The following is a 27,715-nucleotide window of genomic DNA, read 5'->3' as shown; positions in this document are numbered from 1 at the left end:
CCAACAGCTGAACAGAAAAAACTATTAGGCCAAGCCTGGCAAAACAACCAGTCTTTAATTCCCCTTGTAAACGAATGATTCCCAAACATCCCTCCATCTATGGCAGGTCATACAAGCTATAATCTGGCAGATAGGGAAAGAGAGTGACTGATTCTTTTGACCCTGTGATCCAAATCAATCTGGCCAACTGGGATTTGATATGGGAAAGGACAAGTACATTGGCCATCATCACCATCTTTGGTTGCATGAGTCATGACCCATGCATTTTTTGGGTCATGCAACTGTTTTTATGGGTCACGACTCACAAGTAAATATCCCTTTTTAAAAAATGGGGATATTTCAAAGGATATTTTCACACGCCATGTGCTCTCTCTCTCTCTCTCTCTGAATGAATGAACGAATAAATAGTACATATTTTGGGTCTGAAGATGAAACGGTTGTTGTGGGGACCACCAGTGGTCCTTGAGGAGGTTCCATGAGGTCCCACAGCAAAATTATTTAATGGACCCTTGAATGGAGTAGGGCATTAAGCAACTAGTCGACTAGTTTACTAGTCGACTAGTTTACTAGTCGACTAGTAAATCCACTAGTCGACCTTGCTGGTACTAGTTGACTAGTTGATAAGAAAAGAATATATATATTTATTTTTATTTTTATTTATTTTTTTCCCCGATTTTGTAGGCCTCAAGATCAGGTAGATTATAGTTATAGTCACCAATGTACACAGTTTTTAAATGTACAAATATTTATTTCCATAATAGGTGGTTAAACAACTAGTCGACTAGTAAACTAGGCAACTAGTAAAAATGACTAGAAGTGAATGCCCTAGAATTGAGTAATGCACAATACATACAGTACCACACTGAAAATGAAAAACAAGTTTGAGAACCACTGCTCTAGTAGAATACTATGCAGCGTTCCACTACACGTTGACGGTTTCACAATGGCCATTGTCACTTCATGGGTCATGATCTTTTAACATATGGACCTCTTACTCAATGTTCCGCTTAGAAGACATACTGTACAGTAAAGACCTCTTACTCATTAGCACCTGTAATTTTCCCCCCATAAGGGATGACGAGCATGCAGGAGATCAATCCCTCAGGCCGTTTCGAGGCAGTGATTTATAATGTGTATGGAGGAGGATGATACAGGACGGCCTCCGAGCCAAAACAAACTCGTTAATACGTACACTGGCAGTGTTGCCAACTCTGTTTATTATAAGCGACTTTTTCTGTGAAGTTGATTGTAAATATTGGTATATATTGGTATACATATATTTTTTTTTGCGGGTTGCGGCTTTTAAGTGTAGTTGCTAATTTGGGCTTGCTTTCTAAATGTTGTTTAAAAATCACACCCGTGTGAACTGAGTGGTGCAAGGTCTTATATAGTCTGATCAGCTATGTCAGTGACGTCACACACTAACCATAGCAACCATGCTCGTTTATTTGGTTGCTAACCATAGCAACCATGCTCGTTTTTTTGGTACGAACAAACACGGGTACACGGGACACGGGTACAAACCAGTTGTTGGTTGTTTGCACCACTCAAAAATAGCAGATCTACAAGCTATACAGTGTTGTGAGGTGAACTTGTAGATCAGCTATTTAGAAATAACCGGTGAATATAGGTTTGAAGTGAAGAATAAGTGAATGTCCGCACACGATTTGTTAAAATATATATCCATCTATAAATGCACCACGTCTCTGTCTGTCTGTACGTATGTGTGTACGGCTGTAATGCACGTAACTCGAAAACCGGGAGTGCAGTGCCCGGTTGCCGCCACAAAAGGCCTCTGCCCGGGCTCTGGACAGGGCCCCTGCCCAAGCTCCATATATGGAGCTGGCCTGTTCTGACATCACAAGTTCAACACTGCATATTTGGGCATGCCTGACATCACAACACTCCATATTTGGGCATGCCTGACACAGAACTCCATGTATATGAATAAAGGGACACAGTCAGAGAGAGACAGATACAGAAATCTCCATATATTGACACGGGTACAACAGGTATTGCATAGGCCGGGTGGGGCATGGATCTCCAACTTCCATCGTTACAAGAACTCCATATGGGCATAAAAGGGACACATACATAATAACTGGGTGGGACATGCATTTCCAACTTGCATCGTGCCAAGTATGCCATTGCCCAACGGTCACCGCTCTAGCTTTAACAAAACAAAAAAAGAAAAAGGTTTTGCCTATTGGCTTCATCGAGTTGGTAGATTTAAAGTGGTCATGTTTTAGTTGCCTCCTTTGGGCTTGTTTTCAGGGACCTGGTTGCTTATTTCAATTCTCTCGCAAAATCGGGCAACACATCGTAGACTGGTCTTCAAGGCGTGGCTCTATTCGGGAGAAATGGTTTATGATAGCTGCAGGGGACATACTTGGGATCGATTCCATCCATGGCTTGTGTCGGTATAAGGGAGTGAAAATGTTCCCTCTCTCTTACTCACAGAGTAGAGTCGTAGTAAACATTCCATGGCTCCAGGGTGAAGGGTGAGACCATTAGCTGCCAGTGCGTTAGTGCTCGCCTGCGCTGCCTAATCGCGCCAATAAATTATAACCTACAATCCAGTTCCAGTTCAGTTTACTGCCTCCGGTCTGTCATGATGTGAGCGACGTAGCTTAGCAGAACAAAACCAGTAAAAAGTCTAGAAATGGGTCATATATGGCTCCGGAAGAGAGGGAACTGAAATCAAGGGGTGACATAAAAAGTGTCCAGACTGATTGTTTTTGGACCTGTGAAGTATTATTAGAAAGTAAACTCTCACTTTTTCTAGCAGAGGAAATCTATCAGCTGTAGGCTACCATTTCTATAACATTGCAGCGATACAGCCTATGATCCTAACTACAAATGATGGCGCATAATCCATTTTATAGTTGTTGGCTGTATACATTAGTATACTGTATGTTTATATTAGTAACAGATGTCTGCACACACCAGTGGTGGAAAAAGTACTCAAATGTCTTACTTAAGTAAATACTGCAGTGTTACAAGTAAAAGCATGGAATTCAAAATGTACTTAGTAAAAGTACAAAAGTATTGCTATCAAAATATTACCAAAAGTAGGAACTACTCATAATGGATGGATGAAATGTATATAGGGCTGAAGTGGGTAATGTATGTTTTGTAATAATAATCAAAGTCTACAAAGTAACTAAAGTTTTCAAATCATTGTAGTGGAGCAAAAGTAGAATATTTTGTTCTTGAGTAGAGTAGAAGTAAAAAAATTGTAAATTGTAAATGAAGTGCCGTAAAGTACTGTACAAATACCTCAAAACTGGACTTAAGTACAGTACTTAAGTAAATGTACTTAGTCACTTTCCATCGCTGGCACACACGCTGCATATAGCATGCAGCCATTCATTCGCTCCTATTGAACGATATCCTCCCTGCGGACAAACGGCGGATGGATGTCTTTCTGCATCTGTTCCTCCACCAGATTACTTCATCTTGGAAGAGACCGTTTTGACCCACTTGTGTCAAGGTATAGGCTAATAATTAATCCGCCGACTGCTGACATAGCCTCCACCTGCATAATGCATAAACTTTGAAATATAAATGGTACTGCGTGGAATGTTTATTTAAGGTGTCTTGATGTACAGCCCTCTTGGCAGTATTTGAATTATGGAGCGCTTCATGTTTAGGTATGGCTGAGATGTACTGGTGAGATAGATGGATGTGTCTGTTGGAACTAAGAATGGCTTTCTGTTTTGAAACTGCACGGCCCGAGAACAGACTGCAAAATCCGTTAAATGTTCATCTAACTCGTACGGTCCGCTTGGTTCCATTTGCACACGAGCTTGTGGATCTGCTACTTTTGATGCTTTTGTGTGACACTATAGTATGATCAAGTAGGGCGTTAATATACAGAAAAGCACAAAACGTTAGAATATGGAAAATATGAGGTGTCTGCCCGACAGCAACAATATCAAACTCTTGAATCACTGCAAATGAACACTGAGAATTATTCAGTGTGGTATCCACACACAAAAAAAAGATTAAAGATGGAGTTAATGTTACTCTAATAGATATAAAGACTTAAAAACGTCATTTTAACACTTTCTGTACACTTTTTACACCTAGTATAATCATGATGATCATGTTTTAAGGGGGGGGGATTAAATGCTTGCATTTTGAATCCATTTGCACCCCTGGGTGGGGAAGTTGAGAAACAGTGAGTTCAGGAGTCATGGCCATGCTGTATTGGCATACAAAATGAGTAGACAAACATAAAGATCTAGCCCTAAATTACCATTACAGGTCTGTCACTCGGAGAGTGTACAAATGTTAGGGGGGCCCTTGAAAATAAAACATTAGAGAACCACTGTACTAGTGGACTCTTAATGTACCATAGTGTCATACAGATTCTCTCACCAAACCTGGAGACTGACATCAGAGCATTATAACTGTAAAAAGAAATGTATGTAAAAAAAGAAATTGCCACGAACATGGACAGGACAAGCCTTGCCACGGAGTCGGACACATTTGTCCGTGTACGGACATACTGTCTGATGACCTCTGAGTTTAACACTGTACTGTATGCACAGAAAGCGCAGCAGCGGACCTCCCGAGGGGAGACGGACCACCACAGAAAGCCTCCTGTCTGCCCAGCCCACCCACATCATCACAGTGTACTTACTATCTATGGGCCGTTTCCGCTGCAGTTCCTGGCTCCGTTTGGGGGCGTTCGTCAGAGTTTCTGCCATAATATCCCGGCCCAACCCACTCGCACTTCTGTGACATCCACTCCCTCATGTACCTATCAACCGGCGTGCGCACACCGTACACCACACACACACACACACACACACACACACACACACAGTGAGGTCACAAGCAAACATACGTACAGTACAGAGACATGCCTGGTCACATCTTCCTATAGGTTAGCCAACTTTCCATTGCTATACGTATAGGAATCCCATCGTCATCACTTTCAACCTGGCAGCCGTATTTTAGGCATTATATATATATATATATAGATTTCAGTAAAACAAAATAGAGAAAATATTAGATCAAAGAGCTCGCAAAGCATTGCAGTGTGACTATATTTTAGTTAAAAATGCAATAATTCATACATTTCCAATGAAATGGCATCTTCAAAGAGTTTATGTTCCATATAATGACGTATTTAAGAGTGCAACAGGATCGGCAGGTGGGACAAAACGTTGGGAGGAATTTCATTTGAACGCTGAAAAGTAGCCATGTCATAAAATACAATTACGATTAAAAGCTTAAGACTGATTGACGAGTGGATGTCATGATAATTATTGGCTTAGGTTTCTTGGTTTGAGCAAGCCTACGTGAGCAAGGGTTACAGGAAGAAAACATGATTTCATGTTGCCAGGGTGATAGGACCCATACAGAAGACTGAGGCAGAACAATTCAACGTCTTTTGATCACACAAAACTTTCACACTCACAAGTACTTACAACTAACACAGTTAACAGACTGAGCTGAACACAAGGACACAGAAGGGTATATATAGACAGGGATGGCCACAGGTGAACAATCAACAAAATGATTGGCTGGGGCACAAACAGGGCACAGGTGACTAGGATCAACAACAATCAGGGTGGTTAGACAAGACAGGAACAACATGCATGGGCAGAATGCAAAGCACAAGACCATTACTACAAAATAAGATACACTACAGCCACGAAAGAACAGACTAACAGAAATATAGACCTATAACACTAAATACTGAACAAACTGAATAGAAGAGAGAGCTACAGAACTAAACAATCAGTAAACCATAACTAAACACCAAAACACATAAACAGTATGAAATAAAGGACAGTGACAGAATACAGTCAAAAGCTGAGGAGCAGGCCGTGACAGATATACTGTATATGACCTGGGATGATCTAAAAGTTTATCTAGACCAGCATGCAGTATTGGAAGATAAGATATGAGAGAAGAACAGAATGAGGAATTCACCATATTCACATGGCACGTGGCCATTTTGCTCTTAAGTCATACTTGGGCACCCGGCAGGGTGGCGTTTCTTCCCAACCCGCAAATATGACTTCAGAGCAAAATGGCCCCTGTGTGAATATAATCAAATACATAGCAATAGAGCATGCATCTTGTATCATTGTGCACAGACGTCAGTCTATCTGATAAAGTCGTTGATTGTCATGGTATCAATTGTATCAGTATATGCGTATGCTTACACAGATGAGAGCGATTCAACACATGTATGTACTGGGTCAAGCAGATACAGTCCCATAATCATATAATCACAATTCATAACAGCGGCTGCGACATTTTTAACCCATTTTAGACCTGATTGGCCGGATCGGTGTCGCCTCAAAGCTTTTAACCACTTTAACCATCATTTTAAACTTTACCTATTGAAAAATAGCAGATCCACAAGCTCATAGCGCAGCACCAAGTGCAGCGCTATGAGCTTGTAGATCTGCTATTTTTTAAAAATTGTGAAAGTGTGTGCAAAACTGCAAATCTTTGAATATATATTCTTTCACAGTGAACGTTTAACTCAAATATTTGCTTCTGGGGGGTCCCTGGAAAAACATATTTTGAGATGGGGTCCGCGGCCAAATACAGATAATTCTGGGTGTCCTTGACATGAAAAAGGTTGAGAACCACTGACATAGAAACATAGGTTTTTCAGAAAACTGTCATGATTTAGAAGACATTAGAATCAGTTATACAGTTGTACACTCTCAGGCCCCTTTTCCACCAGGGTTGAACCGGTTCGGTTCTTTTTTTCCCTTCAGAGTTGTGGGTCTGTGTGTGAGGGTCCATTTGGAACCCCCCACCTCCCCCAAGGTCCCTAGACCGCGATTTGAGGAGCACCGATTTTGACTTTGACTTCCAGGAAAACGCCAAGGTGAGTGGGCCAACTACATGCAGTAAATCCTATAGACTATGACGCATATGCACATTCCAGCGGTCTGTACACAGTCCTGAAAAACAGCTGTCCACATGTGTCTTATCATCACCACGGGTCCGTAACATCTGACCTATTTTTAGACACCGTCACTATTTTAGGGTGTAAGTCATCGCAGTGTGCGTTGGCGGTGATGTGCTCTTGTGTTTCTCTCGCCCCCAGAATTTGTCACACAAAAAAGGTTTTGCTCCCCTTTTCCCAGAGAGTTGCTCCACATCTGGTTGCTGGTTGTATTCCAAGCATTAGCTAACAGTGATTTTGGATGACAAAGGAGGCAAGTGGTTGTACCTCCGGCCAGAAGGTGAAACGCAGAGCAAAGTCTTTGTTAAAGATGATGGGAGAGAGAGTATGTCGTCATGACACGGCCCCTCATGCTCTTCTGGAGGGCTGCTTGCTTTAATTGTTAAGAGGAACACCAGATGGAATGGGTGAGAGACATGTAGGAGATGCAGTGAATATGAGAGAGGGGGGGGGGGGATTTGTGTGTGCGTGCGTGCGTGCGTGCGTGCGTGCGTGATGGGCGGGGGGGTGACTCATAGCTTAAACCTTGAATGACAGTCCATCCACTTTCACCAGTTTGGTGGAGTCATTACAAGGAAAGAATCTAAGCAAGTTAATTCTTGATCAAATGTTTACATTGCGACATTGTGGAAAATTCACCAGAAGTTTCTATGTGCCTATACACAAAATCAAAATGTTCACAAATGTTCTATAATTAGTTATAGAGTATACATACTGTAATATCAATATCAGATATGTATCTGTGTGTGTGCATATGTGTGCGTGCGTACATGTGTGCGAGTGCACGTGTGAGTGTGTACTATGTTGTCATATATTAACTGGCATGGAATGCAATAGTAACAGTCTACAGATCAGTCCAACTCATTCTGAACATACTGGTAGGGAGATCAGGTTTGAGGTTTGAGCCAAAGCTCAATGACGCCCCTGGTGGCTGCATTCAAAATAGCAAGATGAGAGGCTCTCAATAGAAGTGCCTCAAAATGCCTAGCGGCTAGCCTATTACATTTAATAGCATAATTAGTAATTACATAATACATAAACATTTTGTCTAGGTTACATAATATAGTTGCACTTTAATGAGTCTAAGAAAACCGAAGACAATTTAATTTTCTCTCACACACAAAGAGAGAGAGAGAGAGAGAGAGAGAGAGAGAGAGAGAGAGAGAGAGAGAGAGAGAGAGAGAGAGAGAATTAAATTGTCTTCGGTTGTGTGTGTGTGTGTGTGTGTGTGTGTGTGTGTGTGTGTGTGTGTGTGTGTGTGTGTGTGTGTGTGTGTGTGTGTGTGTGTGTGTCACTATGTGACTGTGTGTTTGTTTTTATTCTGGACCTATGGGACTAACATAGGCTATTTTTGTCCACAATAAAACATACAACTATTTGTATATCTAAAAGCATCATTCTTACAGAATGGAGAATATTTTAACGAATAACCAAACTTTACAGGAAACGACCCTTTGGCTCATGTGCGTCTATGAAATATTTCTCCGGTGATGGAAAGCCAGCTCTGGAATGCATTTTTTTGCTGTGATATTACAGTGACTGGCTGTGAGGTAAGAGGGTAAGTTCGTCCCCTTTTCTCCTCCAAGAAGCTGTGATTGGCTGAGACGAGCTCCCAGGAATGCAATGAAAACTATTTAAATAGCCCACTATGTCTGAAGGCTTGCAGAATAACCCAAGCATCGGAATAAAGAACAAGAGTTCTCCGCGAATAACATAGAAACGTGACTATAGTAACTTATTTAACCGCAAGGGATTTCTGAATTGGAAAGAAGACAATTGGACAAAAATATCAAGGATAAAGCGAGGACTTTCTTCAAGACGATCAAGCACTTATACATCTTTTTTTCTTTTGGCAAGAGGTGTTTATTATTCATAAGGTTTGTAGGTTAATTACTTTATTCGGCTCTTTGTTTTTTGATGGACACACTTTAGCTCTACAATGACATTTTCACTTTAGATGCTGTTGATGATAATGCCTATGTATCCCCGCATTTTAAATGAAAAACGTCTCATTGTTTTTGGTTTGAAATAGCAGACATTCGGGCTTTCAAGATGATGATGCTGTGCGGCATCTTTCTGGTGCCGTTGGTGCTTTGGCATTGTGAAGGCGCAAGACTGGCAGGTGAGCAAGATAAATATTTAATATGATGTATGGAACAACAAATGATGCTCTCAAAGCGTTCTTTTTTTCTTCCTTAATTCCCCGGCCATGCACGTGTTTCTATATCATATTAGGCTAACATCCTAAGTGTAATAACTCAGTGTGTGTACAAAATGTAACCAAATGTTAAATGAACAGGTTTAGCCTATTTTACATAGCCATGTGGTTCTCAAAGTGGGGTCCTCAGGGACTCTCTGTCTGGGTTCCTTTTAGGCGCTTCTAAATTGACAGCATAGGCTACACATGGAACCAAATGGACCCGAACACAGGGTCCATCTGGTTCCATTAAATCCATCTGTAGCCACACTGTCAGAGTAAAAGGGGGGTCCTTGAAATGTAAAGTTTGAGAACTATATACTTGCGTGGTGTTCATATCATTCATGTTTATCGGTGGTTTAATGATAGTGTATTTTAGATAGGCAATTCAATTGCATTTTAGGTTTGATTGAAGTTACACGTGTTTTATATAGGCTATAATATAGCCTATATAAAACACGTAACGTGTATCGATATAGCCGCTATATCGTTCGTAATGAGCAAATGCAGTGGCTTTTAATGGCACCTGCCTGCATTATTTTTTACTCATGCTGAATAAAATAAAAGCCGAATAAACAAACCAAACCTGTTGTTGTGTTTAACGCAGAGGGCGGCGACGACAACAGCGTGTTCGACCTCTTCGAGCAGGCCGGCGTGAAGAAGCGCGACCACGGCGTGTCGCTGGTGAAGGGCGCCGACCCCTATAGCCCGGCCTACAAGGTGCTGAACGCCGACCTGATCCCCCCGGTGCCCGACGCCTCCTTCCGGGACCTGGTGGACTCCGTGCAGGCGGAGCGGGGCTTCCTGCTGCTGGTCAACTTCAAGCAGTTCAAGAGGACGCGAGGCGCGCTGCTCACCGTGGAGCGGACCGACGGATCCGGGCCCGTGTTCGAGGTACAAGCTGCTACACAGTACACACACACCGTTATTGGTTCTGAAAGTGGGGGGGTCCGGAGACCCCTAGGGGTCATTGAGGGGGGTTCCAGGAGGTCCCCAGATAAATGATGGACCAATTTCAAGTTGCATTGGGTAGCCTATTGGGTATATTTGTCTATCATTAATGTTTTCAATGAATTGAGTACAAGAGGACCCCAATGGAAGCTTTCTTAATTGGGTTCATCCTTTTGGCAGACTTCAGTTTCATACTGTGCTTGACTCCCAAGCAAGCACATGTCACATGTGCATGTACATGTCCCTGTGCGTGTCCACTGTTAACGCATTAAGAGTTAAGACCTGTGCATGTGTCACCACTTTAGCCATTATTTTATATATTGAAAAATAGCAGATCTACAAGCTGAAAATGTGGTGCAAAACTTTTAATATATATTCTTTCACAGCAAACATTTTTTTGTTCGGGGCGGCCAATTACAATACATTTTTGGGGTCCTTGCCATGAAAAAGTTTGAGCACCACTGAGGTTTTTCAGAAAACTGTCATTTAGAAGACATGTTGTATAGAATCTGGTCTCAATGGGTTTTTAACAAAGTTCAATGGATCAAACAGCTGGTGTCCAACGGCAAGGCGAACACGCTGGACCTGGTCTACTCGGCCGGTCCGCTCCAGCAGCACGTGGTGTCCATCGAGGACGCCGACCTGGCCACGGGACACTGGAAGAACATCACGCTGTTCGTGCAGGACGACCGTGCGCAGCTGTTCGTGGGCTGCGAGGAGGTGAACGTGGTCGAGCTGGAACTGCCCATCTACAAGGTGCTGTCCCAGGAGATAACGAGCACCGCGCGCCTCAGGATCGGCAAGGGCGCTCTGAAGGACCGATTCATGGTGAGTTTCTTGCTGATTGCGGTTGATGTGGAGCTGTGAAGTATTAGGCCTATTTAGTTGCTTTAATTAATTGTTATTTTATGGTGGTGATGATGGTTGATTGGCTATTATCATTGTTATTTCAACTTTTAAGAGTAGTTTTGTATGCTAACTTAAATCTTGTTTTGATTTGATTTGAGTGCTTAATCAAAGTTGAATGCTTGATTGATCTATAGCATAATATTGTTCCATTTGTAGGGAGTGCTTCAGAACGTTCGCTTTGTCTTTGGGACGACTCTGGACACCATTCTGAGAAATAAGGGATGTCAAAGTGGAGGTGAGTCTTATGGCAAGTTGATGCCATACACAAGTACATCAGTGGTTCTCAAAGTGGGGTCCTGAGACATACAGGGTTCCTTGAGGGGGGTTCCAAATGGTCTGAGAGCGGGTCCATTTGGTTCCATGTGTAGCCTACACTCGTAGTTATGGGGGGTCCTTGCAATTAGAAGAAAAAAAGTTTGACGACCACAACATAATTGTGACAATGGATTGACAGTGACGCTAATGAATTAGTGTGTGTGTCTTGTGCCCTGCAGCCACCCTGACTGATGTGATGACCCTGGACAACCCTGTCAACGGCTCCAGACCCGCAATTAGGACTGATTACACCGGCCACAAAGCCAAAGGTGACCCACCTCTCCTCTCCCCACCTCCTCTCCTCTCCTCTCCTCTCCCCACCTCCTCTCCCCTCCCCTCCCCACCTCACCTCAGGGGGCACATGATTCACTGACACTCCTCCTGTTTTTGAGTCTGTCCATTCGCTGTGGTGGAAAAGTATCTAAGTAGCAGCAGCCTACATTTACTCAAGTAACATACTTTAAGTGCAATTTGAGTATTTCGATTGTTTGACATCTCACAGCAGATATTGTACTTTTTACTCCTCTGCAGTTAATTATAATCTTTAACTACCAGTTACTTTGTAGATTTAGATCATTACCAAACATAGCCTACATTAACCACTTGGGCACTATTCTATACCGCAGCTATTTGAAAATAGTGATCTACAAGCTCACAACACGACGCGAGTTTGCCAATGTTTTTGAAAAAGTTTGACCAAATTTCAAACATTTTAAGTATTTACTTTGGTACTGTAATATTTTGATGCCCATATCTTTGTATTTTCTTTTTTACTCAAGTCAAACATTGAATACACACCTTTTGATTGTATCAGAGTGCTTCTACATCGTGTATTTCTACTTATACCAAAAACTTAAATCTGAGTACTTCTGAGTACTTCTGTGGTCCACCTCTTTGATAGGCGGTGAGGTAATTGACCTTTCCGGGCCTTTTCTCTCTCTCTCGTGTTCAGATCTGCAGTCGGTCTGTGGCTTCTCCTGTGAGGATATCACTGGCATGTTCAAAGAGCTCAAAGGACTCGGCGTGGTCGTGAAGCAGCTGTCCGGCGAGCTGCGTAAAGTGGTAAGTAAGAGCACAGAGGAGAAGCAAGGGGGCCATCTGGGGTCTGTATTCTGTCATCTTTTCACTCTCTCACTCTCTCTTCTCTTCCATCGTCCCCCCGCCCCTCCCACCATGCCTCCAGTTTCACCACGTCTCCGCTCCCCTCTCCTCCCCGTGCTTAAACAACCGGTCACTTGCTGCCGTAATGACAGTCGAATGGCCAAGTCCTCCTTAATGAGACCCATGTGAATACACAAAATATGTTTGGCTGTCGCCGCGCTTTTCTGTAACTGCTTCGGTGGAGTCGGAGCAATGTCTTAATTACGGTGTCGGCCTGTGATTCATACGCATTGGAACCTTGGCAACGAGAATGTTTTCCATCCTCGTGTCTGAGCGCCCCCCGTCCACCCCGTCTCTCTCTCTCTCTTTCTCTCTCTCTCTCTAGATTCAAGATTTAAATCTTAAACTTTTATTGTGCATCATCACGCAGCGGTAGAAACTTGTCTTTGGTTATTGCGGAGCTCCCAGGCAACATAAAAATTCACATAAATGCTCTCATGAAAGACTCATAAAATGACGCTAAAACACTCTCTCTCTCGTCTTTGTCTCTCTCTCTCTCTCTCTCTCTCTCTCTCACTCTCTCCCAGTCTGAGGACAGCGAGCTGATCAAGAACCAGATGAAGATCCACGCCGGCGTGTGCATCCACAACGGCATGGTGCACAACGACAAGGACGAGTGGACGGTGGACGGATGCACCGAGTGTACCTGTCAGGTAATGTGAAATGTCGGCCAATCTTCTCACACCTTTGGAACGTCAAGGAGCCTCTCCCCGTTTGATACAGTCGCTGTCGGGGCAGAAGACCTCTTTTTTTCATAAATTAATTAATCCTGAAAAGTAACAGTTTTGGACATATGAGGTTTTCCACCCGACAGAGACGATTAGCACAGATCCCCATTTCATACCATTTGTGCTCCCGGGGACCCCGATCTTACACTGCAAAATCCTCAGTGTTCATTTATCTCCCGAGAGTGTACAAATGCAACCAAATGGGTCCATTTGGTTCCATTTTGGTTCCATATACTGCTTGTCACAGAGCCGTATAATAAGGGTCCACCTGGACCCCCGGTGGTCCCCGGACCTGACGTTGAGAAACAGTGAGGGAATTAACATTCACGCCCGTTCAGGGCACAAAAACCTGGATTTTGCCGCGTACCGCTCAGCCATGATTTATACATCGCCCGTACAGCGGCGCTGCACGCTGAAAATAGCCCCGATCCACAGGGTCACGGCACTTGTGGATTTGCCTGTTTTCCATGTCAGAATGCGTAAACTTTAAGCATTGCTGTCAATTGTCTGTTTCCATTTCCTAATGAAGTGATAATAGGCTCTGGTATTTACGCTCCCCTCACATGACATCTGTCTGTGGAATGACCTTCCAGTCCGTCAGCGAAGCAGCGTGGGGGCTTTTCTTTTTTTCCATCTGACCCATCAAAAACACCTACTAAGGGCGTTCGTGTTTTGAAAGGAGAGTTAGATTTTTCCATCAGCGCACAGCACGATCCCCCTTACAACTGATACAGATCGCCTCATTGTTAGGAAACAGAGCAATTAGGCTTGGCACGGCCTCAGCAACACTTCACTGCTACATTTTTTCCAGTTGTGTAATCAGGCAGTCTCGGTCGGCCCGGGTCCGATTCATTGGGCCTTATTGTACTAATTCAACCGTTTCCTCTGCACACAGAACTCTGCTACCATTTGTCGCAAAATCTCCTGCCCGCTGATCCCCTGCGCCAACGCCACAGTGCCAGACGGCGAGTGCTGCCCGCGCTGCGGAACCCGTAAGTTGTCGACATCGCTTTTGGCATATTACGTTAGTATTTCACTGGTGGTTTTCTGCCGTGTAATATAATATTTACACACAGGCATCGATTTAATCGATTAGTCACATCACTCGCATGGCACGACACGCTGTGAGCTTGCCATTCTCTGCACAATACGGATGTCGGGTTTTATGTGGTTAGGCCACATAATAACACATGTCATGTCTCCGCGCACACACAGCGAGTGACTACGCAGAAGACGGCTGGTCCCCGTGGTCTGAATGGACGCCTTGTTCGGTGACGTGCGGCCGAGGCATCCAGCAGCGGGGTCGTTCCTGCGACCGCATCAACAGCAACTGCGAGGGCACCTCTGTGCAGACGCGTGACTGCTACCCCAAGGAATGCGACAAGCGCTGTAAGTCACTCTGCAAGTCCCATTGTAATAATAAGTTCTCTGTGTCATGATCACGTCATCATAAATCATGAATCACCGGAATAAACGGGAATGTGTTTTTTTTTCTTCAGTCAAGCAGGACGGCGGTTGGAGCCACTGGTCACCCTGGTCATCGTGCTCGGTGACGTGCGGCGAGGGCGTCATCACGCGCATCCGCCTCTGCAACTCCCCCACGCCGCAGATGGGTGGCATGGACTGCCAGGGACAGGGCCGTCAAACCGAGATCTGCCACCAGTCGCCGTGTCCTAGTGAGTAGCAGGGCTGCAGTAGTGTAGAGAAGTGGTTACCAAACGTTTTAGCCCGTGACCCAGAAGAGAAATTAGACCCGTAATTGAGACCCAAACTAGTGAAAATAGCAGATCCACAAGCTTGTAGACCGGCTATTTTCACCACTTCTTTTCTTCTAATTTATGGAATTTCTTAGATTCTTAGATAGATGACGTTATGAAGTTACTGAAAAAAAATCATTGAATTTAATTCATTTAGTTTTTTGGGATTTTCTTTTTTAGGATTACATTTTTATTTATTTTAGGAAACAAAAAAATAAGGGGACCCACAACAATGTGTCCCGGCCCAGTGTTTGGGAACCAGTGGTGTAGAGCATGTTGTAGCGAGACCACCGCAGTTTAATTTGATAAGACGTCTGTGGACATCTTCAGCAACCAACGTGTTAAAACTTAAAATGCTTATTCTAAATGCATTGTGGTGTCTTCTTTCACAGTCAACGGCGGCTGGGGACCCTGGTCACTGTGGAACACCTGCACGGTCACCTGCGGCGGCGGCATCCAGACCCGCAAGCGCCTCTGCACCGACCCCCCGCCCAAGTATGGAGGAAAGGAGTGCCTCGGCGGCGGCGGCATGTCTCAAGTGTGCAACAAGCAGGAGTGTCCCGTCGGTAAGAACAAAGGACACATTATACAGGCCTCAGTCAACCCATTAAGAGCGGGAAAGCATCTGTCTCATTTTAGATTTGAGCTAAAAAAAAGCATTATTTTATAATTCGTACCGCAATATGAGCTTGTTCTGCAGATCTACTATTTTTGAAAAAATTAAATAAAATCTTTGAATACAAATATATATTTTAAAGCAAACATTTGTAACTCCTACATTACACTTGTGGGGGTCCTTGACATGAAAACGCACCACTAGCATAGCAACATAGTTATTTTTTATCCTGAAAACATTTTTGTAGAAGCCGTTATAAAAACAACCTCCTCCTCTCTCTACACAGACGGCTGTCTGTCCAGCCCCTGCTTCCCCGGAGCGCGGTGCACCAGCTTCCAGGACGGCACCTTCAAGTGCGGCCGGTGCCCGGGCGGCTACAGCGGGAACGGCGTCACGTGCAGGGACATCGACGAGTGCAAGGAGGTCCCCGACGCCTGCTTCACGGTCAACGGCGTCCACCGCTGCGAGAACACGGAGCCGGGCTACAACTGCCTGCCCTGTCCCATCCGCTACTCCGGTCCTCAGCCCTTCGGGAGAGGCGTGGCCGAGGCCACCGTCAAGAAACAGGTTCGGGGACATTTGTTTTTTAAAACTGGCTCATCGTCGTTATTAGGCCACTGACCAGCAGTGGCCTTGTGGTTTGAGTGTCTGCCCTGAGACTGGGAGGTCGGGGTTCGATCCCCGGGCCGGGTCATACCAAATGCCTCCCTGCTTGGCACTCAGCATCAAGGGTTGGATTGGGGTTAAGTCCCTGTGACATACTAGCGTCATGTCCAGGGGGCGTACTTGCCTTATGGGCCCTCATGGCTCGGCAAGGCATACTTACATACATATGCGTGCGGTTGATGCTAATGTGTAGCTAGTCACTAGCGCTTCTTAATTAACCGTGCTGTATCGTGTGTGTGTCTTCTAGGTCTGCACGCCTCGTAACCCGTGTTTGGACGGCAGCCACGACTGCAACAAGAACGCCAACTGCATCTACCTGGGCATCTTTTCCGACGCCATGTTCCGCTGCGAGTGCAAGCCGGGCTATGCCGGAGACGGCTACATCTGCGGCGAGGACTCAGACCTGGACGGATGGCCCAACAAGGACCTGCTCTGTGGGGAGAACGCCACCTACCACTGCAAGAAGGTTAGCCAGACCCCAGTGGTGTGAAGGAACTCAGTACATTTACTCAAGTACACTGTACTTATAAGTACAATTCTGATGTGTTTTTTTCTCTCTTTTTTTTTTTTACTTTACTTACGGAGTATTTCCAATTTTCAATACTTTGAACACTACATCTCAGAGGCAAATATTGTACTTTTACTCCACTTCAATTATCTGTAAACTTTAGTTACTAGTTACTTTGTATAGTTAGATTATTGCAAAAACATGCATTCATGCTTCAATTTGAAAATGGACAATCTACAAGATTACGATTACCAGACTTTTACTTGTAACATAGTAATGATACTTTTACTTAAGTAACAGATGTGAGTACTTCTCCCACCACATGGCCAGATGTTCTAAAAGGCCATTATCACTCATCTCCTCTCCATTGTTCGGTTTATTGCCCCCCTAGGCTAACCAAACTTTGGTTTCTTTATACTAGGATAACTGTCCTTCACTGCCCAACTCCGGCCAAGAAGACCACGACAAAGATGGCTTCGGCGACGAGTGTGACCAGGATGATGACAACGATGGGATCCCTGATGACAGGGTGAGTCATCACAAAACCGTTCCACTTCCCCAGATCTTTTGGTTTCCTTTAGCGGCCAGACCCAGCAATCAGGAGTCAGACCTCTTCCCTCCGTATAGCGACAGCGACTCCCCAGTGTCTCTTTCCGTTTTCCACCAGAAAGCCAGTAGCACATAAATAGTATAATATCGTTTGCGGCGTGAAGCCACCAGGCGCTCAAGACAACATGGCTCGTTGCCCGTAATTCATAGTGTGTGGACGGAGAGAGTCAGGGAAGAAAACCGCTGTGGTGAGGAAATGTTAGGGTCTCACAACAGCGGAAGATCACGTTTCAGAGGCCATAACATTGCTGTCAGGCAGAAACCCCTTATCTCCATATTCTTGACTCATAGTGCTTTTTCGTAAATCGATCGACGCTCTACTTGAACATACCACGGCGTCACACAAAATCATCAAGAGTAGCAGATCCACAAGCTGGAAACTTAGTAGATCTGCTACTTTAGCTACTTTTGAATTTGAATCCTCCTGAAACCATTTTGGACATATGAGGTTTCCACCACACAGAGACGATCTCCAACTCCCGGCATGAATTCTCTTCCCTATATCAACCTGTGGGCTGGGGCCCACGTTATGGGACGTTATGGGACGTTACGGGACGTATATCAACCTGTGGGCTGGGGCCCGCTGTTGGGTCTCTTCCCTATATCAACCTGTGGGCTGGGGCCCACATTATGGGACGTTATGGGACGTATATCAACCTGTGGGCTAGGGCCCGCTGTTGGGTCTCTTCCCTATATCAACCTGTGGGCTGGGGCCCACATTATGGGACGTTATGGGACGTATATCAACCTGTGGGCTGGGGCCCACGTTATGGGACGTATATCAACCTGTGGGCTGGGGCCCACGTTATGGGACGTTATGGGACGTATATCAACCTGTGGGCTGGGGCCCGCTGTTGGGTCTCTTCCCTATATCAACCTGTGGGCTGGGGCCCGCTGTTGGGTCTCTTCCCTATATCAACCTGTGGGCTGGGGCCCGCTGTTGGGTCTCTTCCCTATATCAACCTGTGAGCTGGGGCCCGCTGTTGGGTCTCTTCCCTATATCAACCTGTGGGCTGGGGCCCGCTGTTGGGTCTCTTCCCTATATCAACCTGTGGGCTGGGGCCCGCTGTTGGGTCTCTTCCCTATATCAACCTGTGGGCTGGGGCCCGCTGTGAGAATATTGCAAGTGGGCCCTCACATAATTGGCAAAACGCAAAGATTGTAATGACAATATAACTTTTATGTAAAAAATAATAATAACTTAAATTATGTTAGTTCCATTGATCCAAGCAGGAACACACTCGATTGATTGATCATCAAAACGGTCATGGGCCAAATTAGGTTAGGTTAGCAGCCGCAGTGCCATGAATATCATTTCTGCAGGAACATTTCTCATTGTAACCGTGTTTAGTAACTGGACGCCGTTTCTTTGAATTGTTCAGGACAACTGCCCCAAGGTGTACAACCCCGCCCAGTACGACGCAGACAGAGACGACATCGGCGACCGCTGCGATAACTGCGCGTTCGTGGCCAACACCGACCAGGCGGACACGGACAACAATGGCGAGGGCGACGCGTGTGCCATTGACATCGACGGTGACGGTAAGTCGTTCTCCTTCGAAGCACACGGCAGACATGTTGACGGTGGAGGAAAGCACTGTACTTAAGCTTTACTTCCACTCCATTGCATCTCAGAGGCAAATGTCGTACTTTTACTCCAATACAAGCTCACAAGCTTGTATTGTGAGCTTGTAGATCTGCTATTTTCAAAAGAAGACTTTAAATGGGACATTCTGCACAATTTTGGTACTTTTAAGAACATTTTGAAGCAAATTCCTTTGTACTTTTATTCAAGTAAATGTTGAAATCCAGACCTTTACTTATAACAGAGTATTTCTATATTGCAGTATTGAAACTTTTACTTAAGTAAAACAATTGAGTACAATTCTACGTTTCGCCCGAACAGGCATTCTGAACGAGAGCGACAACTGCCCGTACGTGTACAACGTGGACCAGAGGGATTCGGACGGGGACGGGGTCGGAGACCACTGTGACAACTGTCCTCTGGAGCACAACCCCGACCAGGTAACGTTACGTTATGGGACGTCACGCTTAGACATTGAAGTTGACGATTAATAATTGTCACACAAAATAATTGCAATTTAACATTTGAATTGTGTTTTTGGCATTGAACACTGAACTTGTAGAATTGCCATTTCTGCTTTTTTTATGTACGAATAATCTTTCGACATGGACACGATCATGATCAAATAATTGCGATTATTTCAAATAATTGTGATGAGACGATTATGTAATAATTGACAACCCCAGGTAACGTCACATGCCGCCTTTAGAATGTGAACCTTTCTAATGCAAGCCCCTCCATGGGGGTGATAGCGAAAGCCTTCATGCAACTATGCATGAATCCTCAAGGATCAAGGTCTACTGTATATGCTATGCACCTGTGCTCTTATGATGAAAGGAAAGAATGTGAGCGCTTTCGGGAAGAACGCCGCGCAGTGCCCCCTCCTCTCCTCTCCTCCCCTCTGCTTGTCAATTAACCCACCTATTTGAACAGACATGAATGCACGTGTATAGCGTTGCCAAAGCCACGAGGACACTGGATTCTTTGCGGGGGCAGGACATTACTAGCATGCCTGAAGACAAGGGAGTGCATTTAAACATGACGAGAACAGACGCTCATATCGAGGCCGGGGCTGAAATGACACCGCGGCGTATTGAAGTGGGGGGGAGGACAAGCAGTCCTATAGTGTGAAAAGTCTTTCAGAACTCCCTCACAATATAAACTGACGTTCTTCTTCTCCCACACAGATCGACTCCGACTCGGACCGCGTGGGAGACAAGTGCGACAGCAACCAGGACATCGACGAGGACGGTCACCAGAACAACTTGGACAACTGTCCCTACATCCCCAACGCCAACCAGGCCGACCACGACAAGGATGGCAAGGGCGACGCGTGCGACCACGATGACGACAACGACGGCGTCCCCGATGAAAAGGACAACTGTCGCCTGTCCTACAACCCAGAACAGGTGGACTCTGACGGTGAGTCACTTTACCCAACGATTACGGTTCCTTAGCGATTCCCTCTTAACGGTCCGATTCCTATAGTGGATTCCAAATAGTAGTCTCTAAGTCTGACACTCAGAGGGTACAAATGGAACCAAATGGACCCGTCCCAAAAATGTAAAAATTTAAGAACCACAAGCATTGTAATTGTAGAGTAGACGTGAAGTCCACATACCAGTGGGATAAAACTGGCTCCGGAAACGGTTCCAAATGTGACAGAACCGATTCCGGTTGCTCAATGTTAGACCCAGTTCCTTCGGTTCCGGATGCCAACCCGAGCCTCAACTGACCAATCCACACGACGCAAAGCTATCTTAAAGTGGCCGTTTACGTGACTGTAGTCGCTCCATTGTATTAATCCCCACTGATCTTTTCCTCTCAGGTGACGGTCGCGGTGACGTGTGCAAGGACGACTTCGACGGAGACAAAGTGCTGGACATCGACGACGTGTGCCCGGAGAACTTTGAGATCAGCGAGACGGACTTCCGCAGGTTCCAGATGGTTCCTCTGGACCCCAAGGGCACGTCCCAGATCGACCCCAACTGGGTGGTCCGGCACCAGGGCAAGGAGCTGGTACAGACCGTCAACTGTGACCCCGGCATCGCTGTTGGTACGTAAACACGTCATGATCCTTGTACAATAACTCAAGCAGATTAGGCGTTTGCCCGGGACCCAAACTAGTGAAAATAGCAGATCTTCAAGCACACAACGCGTCGCTTCGCACCACATTGCGAGCTTGTAGATCGGCTATTTTCACTACTTCTTAAACATTTGTTTTCTAATTCATGGAATATCTTTGATTTCTTCATGAAATGACTGAAAAGAACATTGAATTTAGTTTTTATATCTTGGTCTATCGTGCTCTAAAAACCATCCCCTCCTCTTGTGCTTCGATCGAGCAGGCTACGACGAGTTCAACTCTGTGGACTTCAGCGGAACGTTCTTCATCAACACGGACCGCGACGACGACTACGCCGGCTTCGTGTTCGGCTACCAGTCGAGCGCTCGCTTCTACACGGTGATGTGGAAGCAGATCACGCAGACCTACTGGTCCCACACGCCCACGCGGGCCCAGGGCTACGCCGGCCTGTCCATCAAGGTGGTCAACTCCACCACGGGGCCCGGCGAGCATCTGAGGAACGCCCTCTGGCACACGGGAGACACTCCGGGACAGGTGGGTTGATGGCGACCGATATGTACAGCAGTGGCTCTCAAGTCTAGGTCAAGGACCCCCCCCCAAATTGATATGTACAGTATGTGGCCGCAAAACTCCCATCTATAAAGTTTTTTTTTTTTTTTTTCTGAAATAGCAGATGTACAAGCTTGCAGCGTGGCACAAAGTGACTCGCTGTGAGCTTGTAGATTTATTCTTGGGCATGATCTTGTGCTTTGACAGAAACTCCCTAGCAGTCTCTCTCTAGTGGTGGAAAGTAACTAAGTAACATTTACTTAAGTACTCTACTTAGTATTTTGAGGTACTTTGACTTTACTGGATCTTTTGGATAGTATGGATAAAGTGGTTCAAATGATTGTGATGTCATATTACCTACTTTTGCCAGGGACCCCACTTTGAGAACCACTGAATATATATAGAGCACATTTTTATATATATGTTTTCTTTGGTGGAAGGTTGGATCGGGTTGTTTTTATTCTCACATTTTAAACCGTTTGCTATTCCTTTCATCCAGGTGCGCACCCTGTGGCACGACCCTAAGAACATCGGATGGAAGGACTACACCGCTTACAGATGGAACCTGATCCACAGACCCAAGACCGGACTCATTAGGTAACTACCACGTTCGCCATCTTTCTTTCTTTTTACAGTTTTTTCAGTAAAAGTAGCAATACCACAATATAGAAATACTCAAGTAAATAAGAGGAAAAAGGTCCTGTATTCAAAATGTTTGAGTGAAAGTACAAAGTATTGGCGTCAAGTTATACTTTCAGTACTAAAAGTAAAAAGTACCGGGACTCGAAATCTTTTGAAAATAGCAGAATTACAAGCTCACAGCGGGGTGGCATCTTGGCGCGTTGTGAGCTTGTAGATCTGCTATTTCAGCATAAAATTTGGCTTAAGAGGTTAATGTATGGTTTGCATTAAGAATCCAAATCTAAAAAGTTTTCAAATAATTGTCGTGGAGTAAAAAGTTACTTTCCACCACGGGTTATAGGTCTGACTTTTCTAGCGTTTGATGTGCAGATGAATTAATGTGGTTGCTCATTCCTCTTCAGAGTGGTGATGTATGAAGGCAAGAGAATCATGGCAGATTCTGGAAACATCTACGACAAGACGTATGCGGGTGGACGGCTAGGCCTCTACGTGTTCTCTCAGGAGATGGTGTACTTCTCAGACCTCAAATATCAATGCAGAGGTGAGTCCTGCACTCTCAGTCGGCGCCCAACCTACTTTTTGAATCAGGTCGTAACGATCTTGCACTTCGATTGTAACACCGTTCTTCTTCTTTTTTTTATCCGTTTCAGACGCATAAATGGACTGCCGCAGACGTCCTGCCGGAAGAATGTATCCATCTGTGTCAACAACGCGACTATGCAAATTAAGACCCGGGACAATGATCTTTGTAGCTCTTCCCTTTGAGACGTGCACATTGGTGGAACGGAGAGCGAGTGAGCTGATGTGAGGTAAAGGGACCTCAGGACTTTGAGACTGTTCTATGATGACTCTGCACCACTGCACCACACACAGACTGAGCATAGCGACGCCGACCCCTCCAGTCACTCTTGCGCCGCCGACCGGCGCGGGAAGAAAAGGAGGGCCACACACACGTTGCTATGCACCCCTCGACCACAGCTGGTCGACGGTATTCCTCTCCACAGGGGGGTCCAAATGGAAGAGCATTGTTCGTTTGTTTTTGTTTTTTTTGGGGGGGGGACTTTATCATTTTCTAGCGTTAATTCAGATCTGCTGTGGACTCGAGAAGACTTATTTCGATATGAAGAAAGTAGTAGGCGGCGTTGCTTAGACCGGGCCGATCATAATGGCCCTTGAAGGAACTATTGAGGGACCATGGACAGTACGGACTGACTGTTACTATCAAAGAGAGCGAGTGTTGCCTGTGTGCGTGCGTGTGTGTGTATGTGAGAGATTGTGTGAATGAGTGAATGAGCATTGTACGGCTGACAGCCAAGCCAATTGTTTTTGTTTTGTATTTCTTTTGACCACCCCACTCCCCCCACCGAGTCTCCCGGCCGACCGATCCCTGCAGACCCGTACAAGGTCTTCAGATCAGCCAAGCCACAGGGCAGTTCCGTGAACAGGGAAGAACACGAACAAGATTTCTCACTAATGATACATTTGTGCAATAAGAGCACACGATCCAGGACAGCACAGGACTCCAGAGGCGGCAACAAACTGTTTGGGAGGAGTTCTTAGTATCCAATGTGTTATATAATATATGATCTTTACTGAAAGCATTGAGGGACATAAACAGAAAGGGCCAGTCTTTATCCTGCCCTGAGGGGCCAATTGGTATTAATGGGGAGTGCATACGTTCTTATTTATTTAGTCACCAGAGGTTATCGGCAGTGAAACATATTATTTTGTTTTCTTATCTGCCAAAAGAACAGGCAACCTTTAGGGTGCAGTCACACCGAGGTTTGCTTCTGCCTATGAGGGCGGATTCTGCCGAGTACGGTTTGTCGGCATTATTTTGTGGATTTCTGCAAAAAAACAAAAACAAAAAAACACTCCGTTCCCATTGAAAAGCATTGGCAGAATCCGCCCCCATAGGCAGATTCACAGTTGGGTGTGACCGCACCCTTAGCAACATGTCCAAATAACTGGATTCTTGAATACAGTAAAAGCTTTCACAGCGAGGTGTCGCGTCGTAGCCGACCAAAGTCTTTCAGAAAAGGACAAAGTGCGTCTCCTTAATCTTCTTCAGCACAGTATGCATGATTGTTTGGCTGGGCATGTGTGTACATTTTTGACAAGGGAAGGTCCAAGGAAACCCTTGATGTACAAATAATACCTCATGACTATTATTCATATTTGTATTGAGGGCCAACACAACAAGGATGCCCAGCGTATGAGTAACTATGCATTTGGTTGGCTTCCAAGCAAATACTTCTTGAGCAAAACGTTAGTACAATCAATTATATACTGTATATAAGATATTTTTGTAGAAGTAAAAGTCCCAAGAGGAGCGTAATGGATGAGAAATGTTTTTATGTTGTGCTATTTGTACGTCCTGTCCACTTTGTTGATAAATTATTATGTTTGTCTTATGTAAAGAGGTTATTTCATTTGTGTAGATACATGCTATTTAAATAATTTATGTGGAAAGGTTTTTGTCTGTATAAACTCGTTTGCACACTGACATGAGGATGTCTTTGTTTGTTCCTTTTGTTTCTTTTTGTATTTCTGTCTTTTTTTATCATTAGTGAAGCATTTCTATAAACATTTGTACCATAGTTTTTACCCACCCAGGTGATGTTTATACTCAAACCAGTTATTTTGTAATGCCAACTGAACAATAAACACTTCAGGAAATTAATCAATGTCTTGACATGATCTGTCATTGTTTGTGGCTTTTTCCTTTGAGCCAAATGGATCCTAATTAATTTAAGCGGCTGCCCAAATAGTTTTGGACCTAAGCTTATCTTTCAGTGATTCTTGGCCATGATGTCGTGCTTTAACTGAAACCTACTCCCTGGAAAAGCAGAAGGAGCAGTTTTGTTGAGTCTAGCGAAGCCTTGGAGAAAGGGAGGATACCTTGAAAGGAAACCAACAGTAGGAAAACTCAATGTGAAGTCGACCTGCCCTGCACTGCAACTATCAAATATGTTATTAGCCATTATCCCATCGATAACCTTTTGCATTAATCAACACATTCAGAAACACATTTACTTTATATACAAAATAAGATTTGTAGGCATACTCTTCTGGCGAAAATAGGTTTACTAATATATTATTTCATGGTGAAATTCTAACAAATATGGACAATAAATGTACATGTTAAAACAAAAACGGGGTTACAAATGGTATCCTAGTTGAAGAATACAGTAGGACTGCCTCTAGAAAACACTTCACTGTATCACTTCACTGTCTGCACCACCTCTATAGACTGAGCAGAGCTGTGGTCACACAGTCACACACACACAACACAAACCATTCTGTCTGCACCACCTCTATAGACTGAGCAGAGCTGTGGTCACACAGTCACACAACACAAACCATTCTGTCATGCATGATGACTAACAACATCTGTTTGCATGGACCAGTGGGACACTTAATTTGGCCATCTGATGGCTGCTTTAAAAGTAAAACCCATTTTGGGCGGTAACCTCTTTTGGTGTTAGCATTATGTTATGCTTTAGCTATTGAAAAATAGCAGATCTACAAGCTCATAGCGTGTCAGAACAACTGACATGACATAGAAACATAGCTTTTTCAGAAAACTGTCAGGATTTAGAAGACATTTTTAGAATCTGATCTCAAGTCAAAATGCGTTAAGAAGCATGCCCACGCAGTCCCACTGGCCACCAGGCCAGCACATGTAAAAACCAGCAGGGCTTCCCAAACGTTCCCGCTCAAGACTTAACAATAAATATTGTCTCCCTGGGACTCAAACCAATACAACACTACGTTACCGTTGCTGTCGGGCAGAATTAAACCTCTCATATCCATATATTCTAACATTCGTTTATGTATTCGTTTGTAAATTAACGCCCTACTTGATCATATTAAAGGTATATTCAGTGATTTCACTTAATTCAAATATCACATATTTTTTCTTATTTTTTGGATAATCCTCCCTACTATAAAGTGTGCTGACCATATAAGGAGTTCCTCCCTGTCCCCAGTGAGCCCCTGGGGTAAAAAAAACCCTAGTTTCGGTTTGGGCTTTGGGTGGCAAAGCCTTCATCCAATCAGGATGAGAGGGGCCTTCCTCCAATCATGATCGAGTGGGGCGGGCCTTGGTGCACGTGCTGTTGGTCTGTTGTACTTCCCCACTGTAGAGCGTGTGCATGTGCACATCTTGTTACCGGGGTGGACCAGGGTTTTTTCCAAATCACCCAAATCACTGAATGCTCCTTTAAAGCGTCTCACAAAAGTATCATAAGTAGCAGATCTGCAAGCTCCAAATGAGACGCTTTGAATCCTGAAAAGTAACAGTTTTGGAGATACTGTTTTCTATCCGACAAGACGTTGTGAACAACTTAAGCAGCTGGTTAAAAAAAAAACAGATTGTACAAATTTCACATAAATTATACTTAAGTACAGTACCACAAGTGGACGAGGCATTGCACGAACGCAAGATTTTGCTTTTTGGCTTCTATAGCAGGGTGCTAAACAAAGAAGTTGCACTGGTTTATCACTCATCTGCACAACACAATTTAAATGTGCTGATTTATATTGTGAGTGGAGCCAAGTAGCAGTGCAGTCAGTGTATGCTCATATAGTCTGTGGTGGAAAGAGGACTGTTTTTAAGTAAAAATGTACTTTACTGGACTTTACTGGAGAGGCAAACATTGCACTTAGTTTTTCAAACTCCAAGGCAATTATTTGACAGTTACGAATAACTTTACAGATTTAGATTATTAATACAAAACATGCATTAACCACTAGTCCACTACTTAAGATCAAACATGCGGATAGTCAACAACATTGTGAGCTTATAGATCAGCTATTTTTGAAAAAGTTCACAAAGTCTCAGTACTTTCACTGGTGGAAACCCCATATGTCCAAAACTGTTACTTTTCAGGATGAATGGAGCCAAGCAGCTCGAAGCTTGAGCTTGTAGAGCTGCTACTTTTGATGCGTGTGACGTGTAGTATGATCAAGTAGGGCGTTCATTTATGAAAGAAATAAAACACAAAAAGTTTGAATATGGAGAGAAGAGGTTTCTTCCCGTCAGCAACGATTTTCTATATTGTGGTACTTCTACTTTTACTTGAGTAAAGAAAACCATTCAGAGTACGTCTTCCAGCACTGCTGTCAGTCCTGCCAGAAAAGCCAGACGTGCACAGCATCTGCATCTCCGGTTGGCTTCAGGCCTCTTTACGTCAGGCTGACCTCATCCATATGGAATGGAGGTCAGTAGAACAAAATATCAAGCCCACTGTTTTTGCCTTACCACAAATAGGAAATACAGCATATCATCGTATGTGTCCAACAATGTTTCTTTTCAGGATTCAAATTCAAAAGCAGCTAAAGTAGCAGATCTAGAAGCTCAAAACGAGCTTGTAGATCTGCTACTTGTGACTCTGATACTGCTTTTGTGTGACACTGTACATTTACAGGTTGAGAAGCAGTGCCCTTATGCGCAGCTAGTCTTCCTGGGGTTAAACATTTAAAAAA

The 27,715-nt window shown here is 44.4% G+C and overlaps 2 protein-coding genes and 1 long non-coding RNA gene across 4 annotated transcripts in view; 1 reads left to right on the top strand and 2 right to left on the bottom strand.

Annotated features, from left to right (window-relative positions):
- LOC306942752 (KATNB1-like protein 1) overlaps nt 1–5,177 on the bottom strand; it is a 159,531-nt gene extending 154,354 nt beyond the window's left edge. The window contains exons 1-2 of the mRNA XM_079528809.1: nt 5,088–5,177; nt 4,649–4,768 (exon numbers count right to left, since the gene is read on the bottom strand). The gene's annotated coding sequence lies outside the window, so the exon portion shown is untranslated. The remainder of the gene's footprint in view (nt 1–4,648; nt 4,769–5,087) is intronic.
- A 3,343-nt stretch (nt 5,178–8,520) lies between these two features.
- Nucleotides 8,521–24,908, top strand: thbs1a (thrombospondin 1a). Of its 2 annotated transcripts, none has more exons than XM_079528785.1 (23): nt 8,521–8,823; nt 8,982–9,068; nt 9,751–10,037; nt 10,647–10,922; nt 11,160–11,238; nt 11,498–11,587; nt 12,271–12,380; nt 13,007–13,132; nt 14,103–14,199; nt 14,423–14,596; nt 14,707–14,883; nt 15,357–15,530; nt 15,867–16,147; nt 16,494–16,712; nt 17,176–17,283; nt 18,746–18,905; nt 19,270–19,388; nt 20,136–20,370; nt 20,777–21,004; nt 21,297–21,568; nt 22,083–22,180; nt 22,627–22,766; nt 22,876–24,908. In XM_079528785.1, exons 2-23 carry the CDS (start codon nt 8,999–9,001, stop codon nt 22,881–22,883), a joined length of 3,528 nt encoding a protein of 1,175 aa, XP_079384911.1. In that variant the 5' UTR covers nt 8,521–8,823; nt 8,982–8,998; the 3' UTR covers nt 22,884–24,908. The 2 variants fall into 2 exon arrangements, with proteins under 2 accessions (XP_079384911.1, XP_079384910.1); XM_079528784.1 differs by having other exon boundaries at nt 8,979–9,068.
- Nucleotides 10,824–27,715, bottom strand: part of LOC306942754 — a 67,527-nt gene continuing 50,635 nt past the window's right edge. Inside the window, exon 5 of the long non-coding RNA XR_013792333.1 lies at nt 10,824–10,955. This is a non-coding gene — a long non-coding RNA (uncharacterized lncRNA). The remainder of the gene's footprint in view (nt 10,956–27,715) is intronic.

Source organism: Electrona antarctica (genome assembly GCF_951216825.1).
Source record: "Electrona antarctica genome assembly, chromosome: 18".
Taxonomy (NCBI): domain Eukaryota; kingdom Metazoa; phylum Chordata; class Actinopteri; order Myctophiformes; family Myctophidae; genus Electrona; species Electrona antarctica.
This window is presented reverse-complemented; position numbering and strand designations above follow the sequence as displayed.

Excerpts from the sequence above, each read along its gene's own strand:
- thbs1a (XM_079528785.1), top strand. The coding sequence starts at position 8,999 with ATGATGATGCTGTGCGGCATCTTTCTGGTGCCGTTGGTGCTTTGGCAT. Across the intron at positions 11,588-12,270 it reads CACCGGCCACAAAGCCAAAG|ATCTGCAGTCGGTCTGTGGC; the intron begins GTGACCCACCTC and ends TCTCGTGTTCAG. Across the intron at positions 15,531-15,866 it reads CAAGCAGGAGTGTCCCGTCG|ACGGCTGTCTGTCCAGCCCC; the intron begins GTAAGAACAAAG and ends CTCTCTACACAG.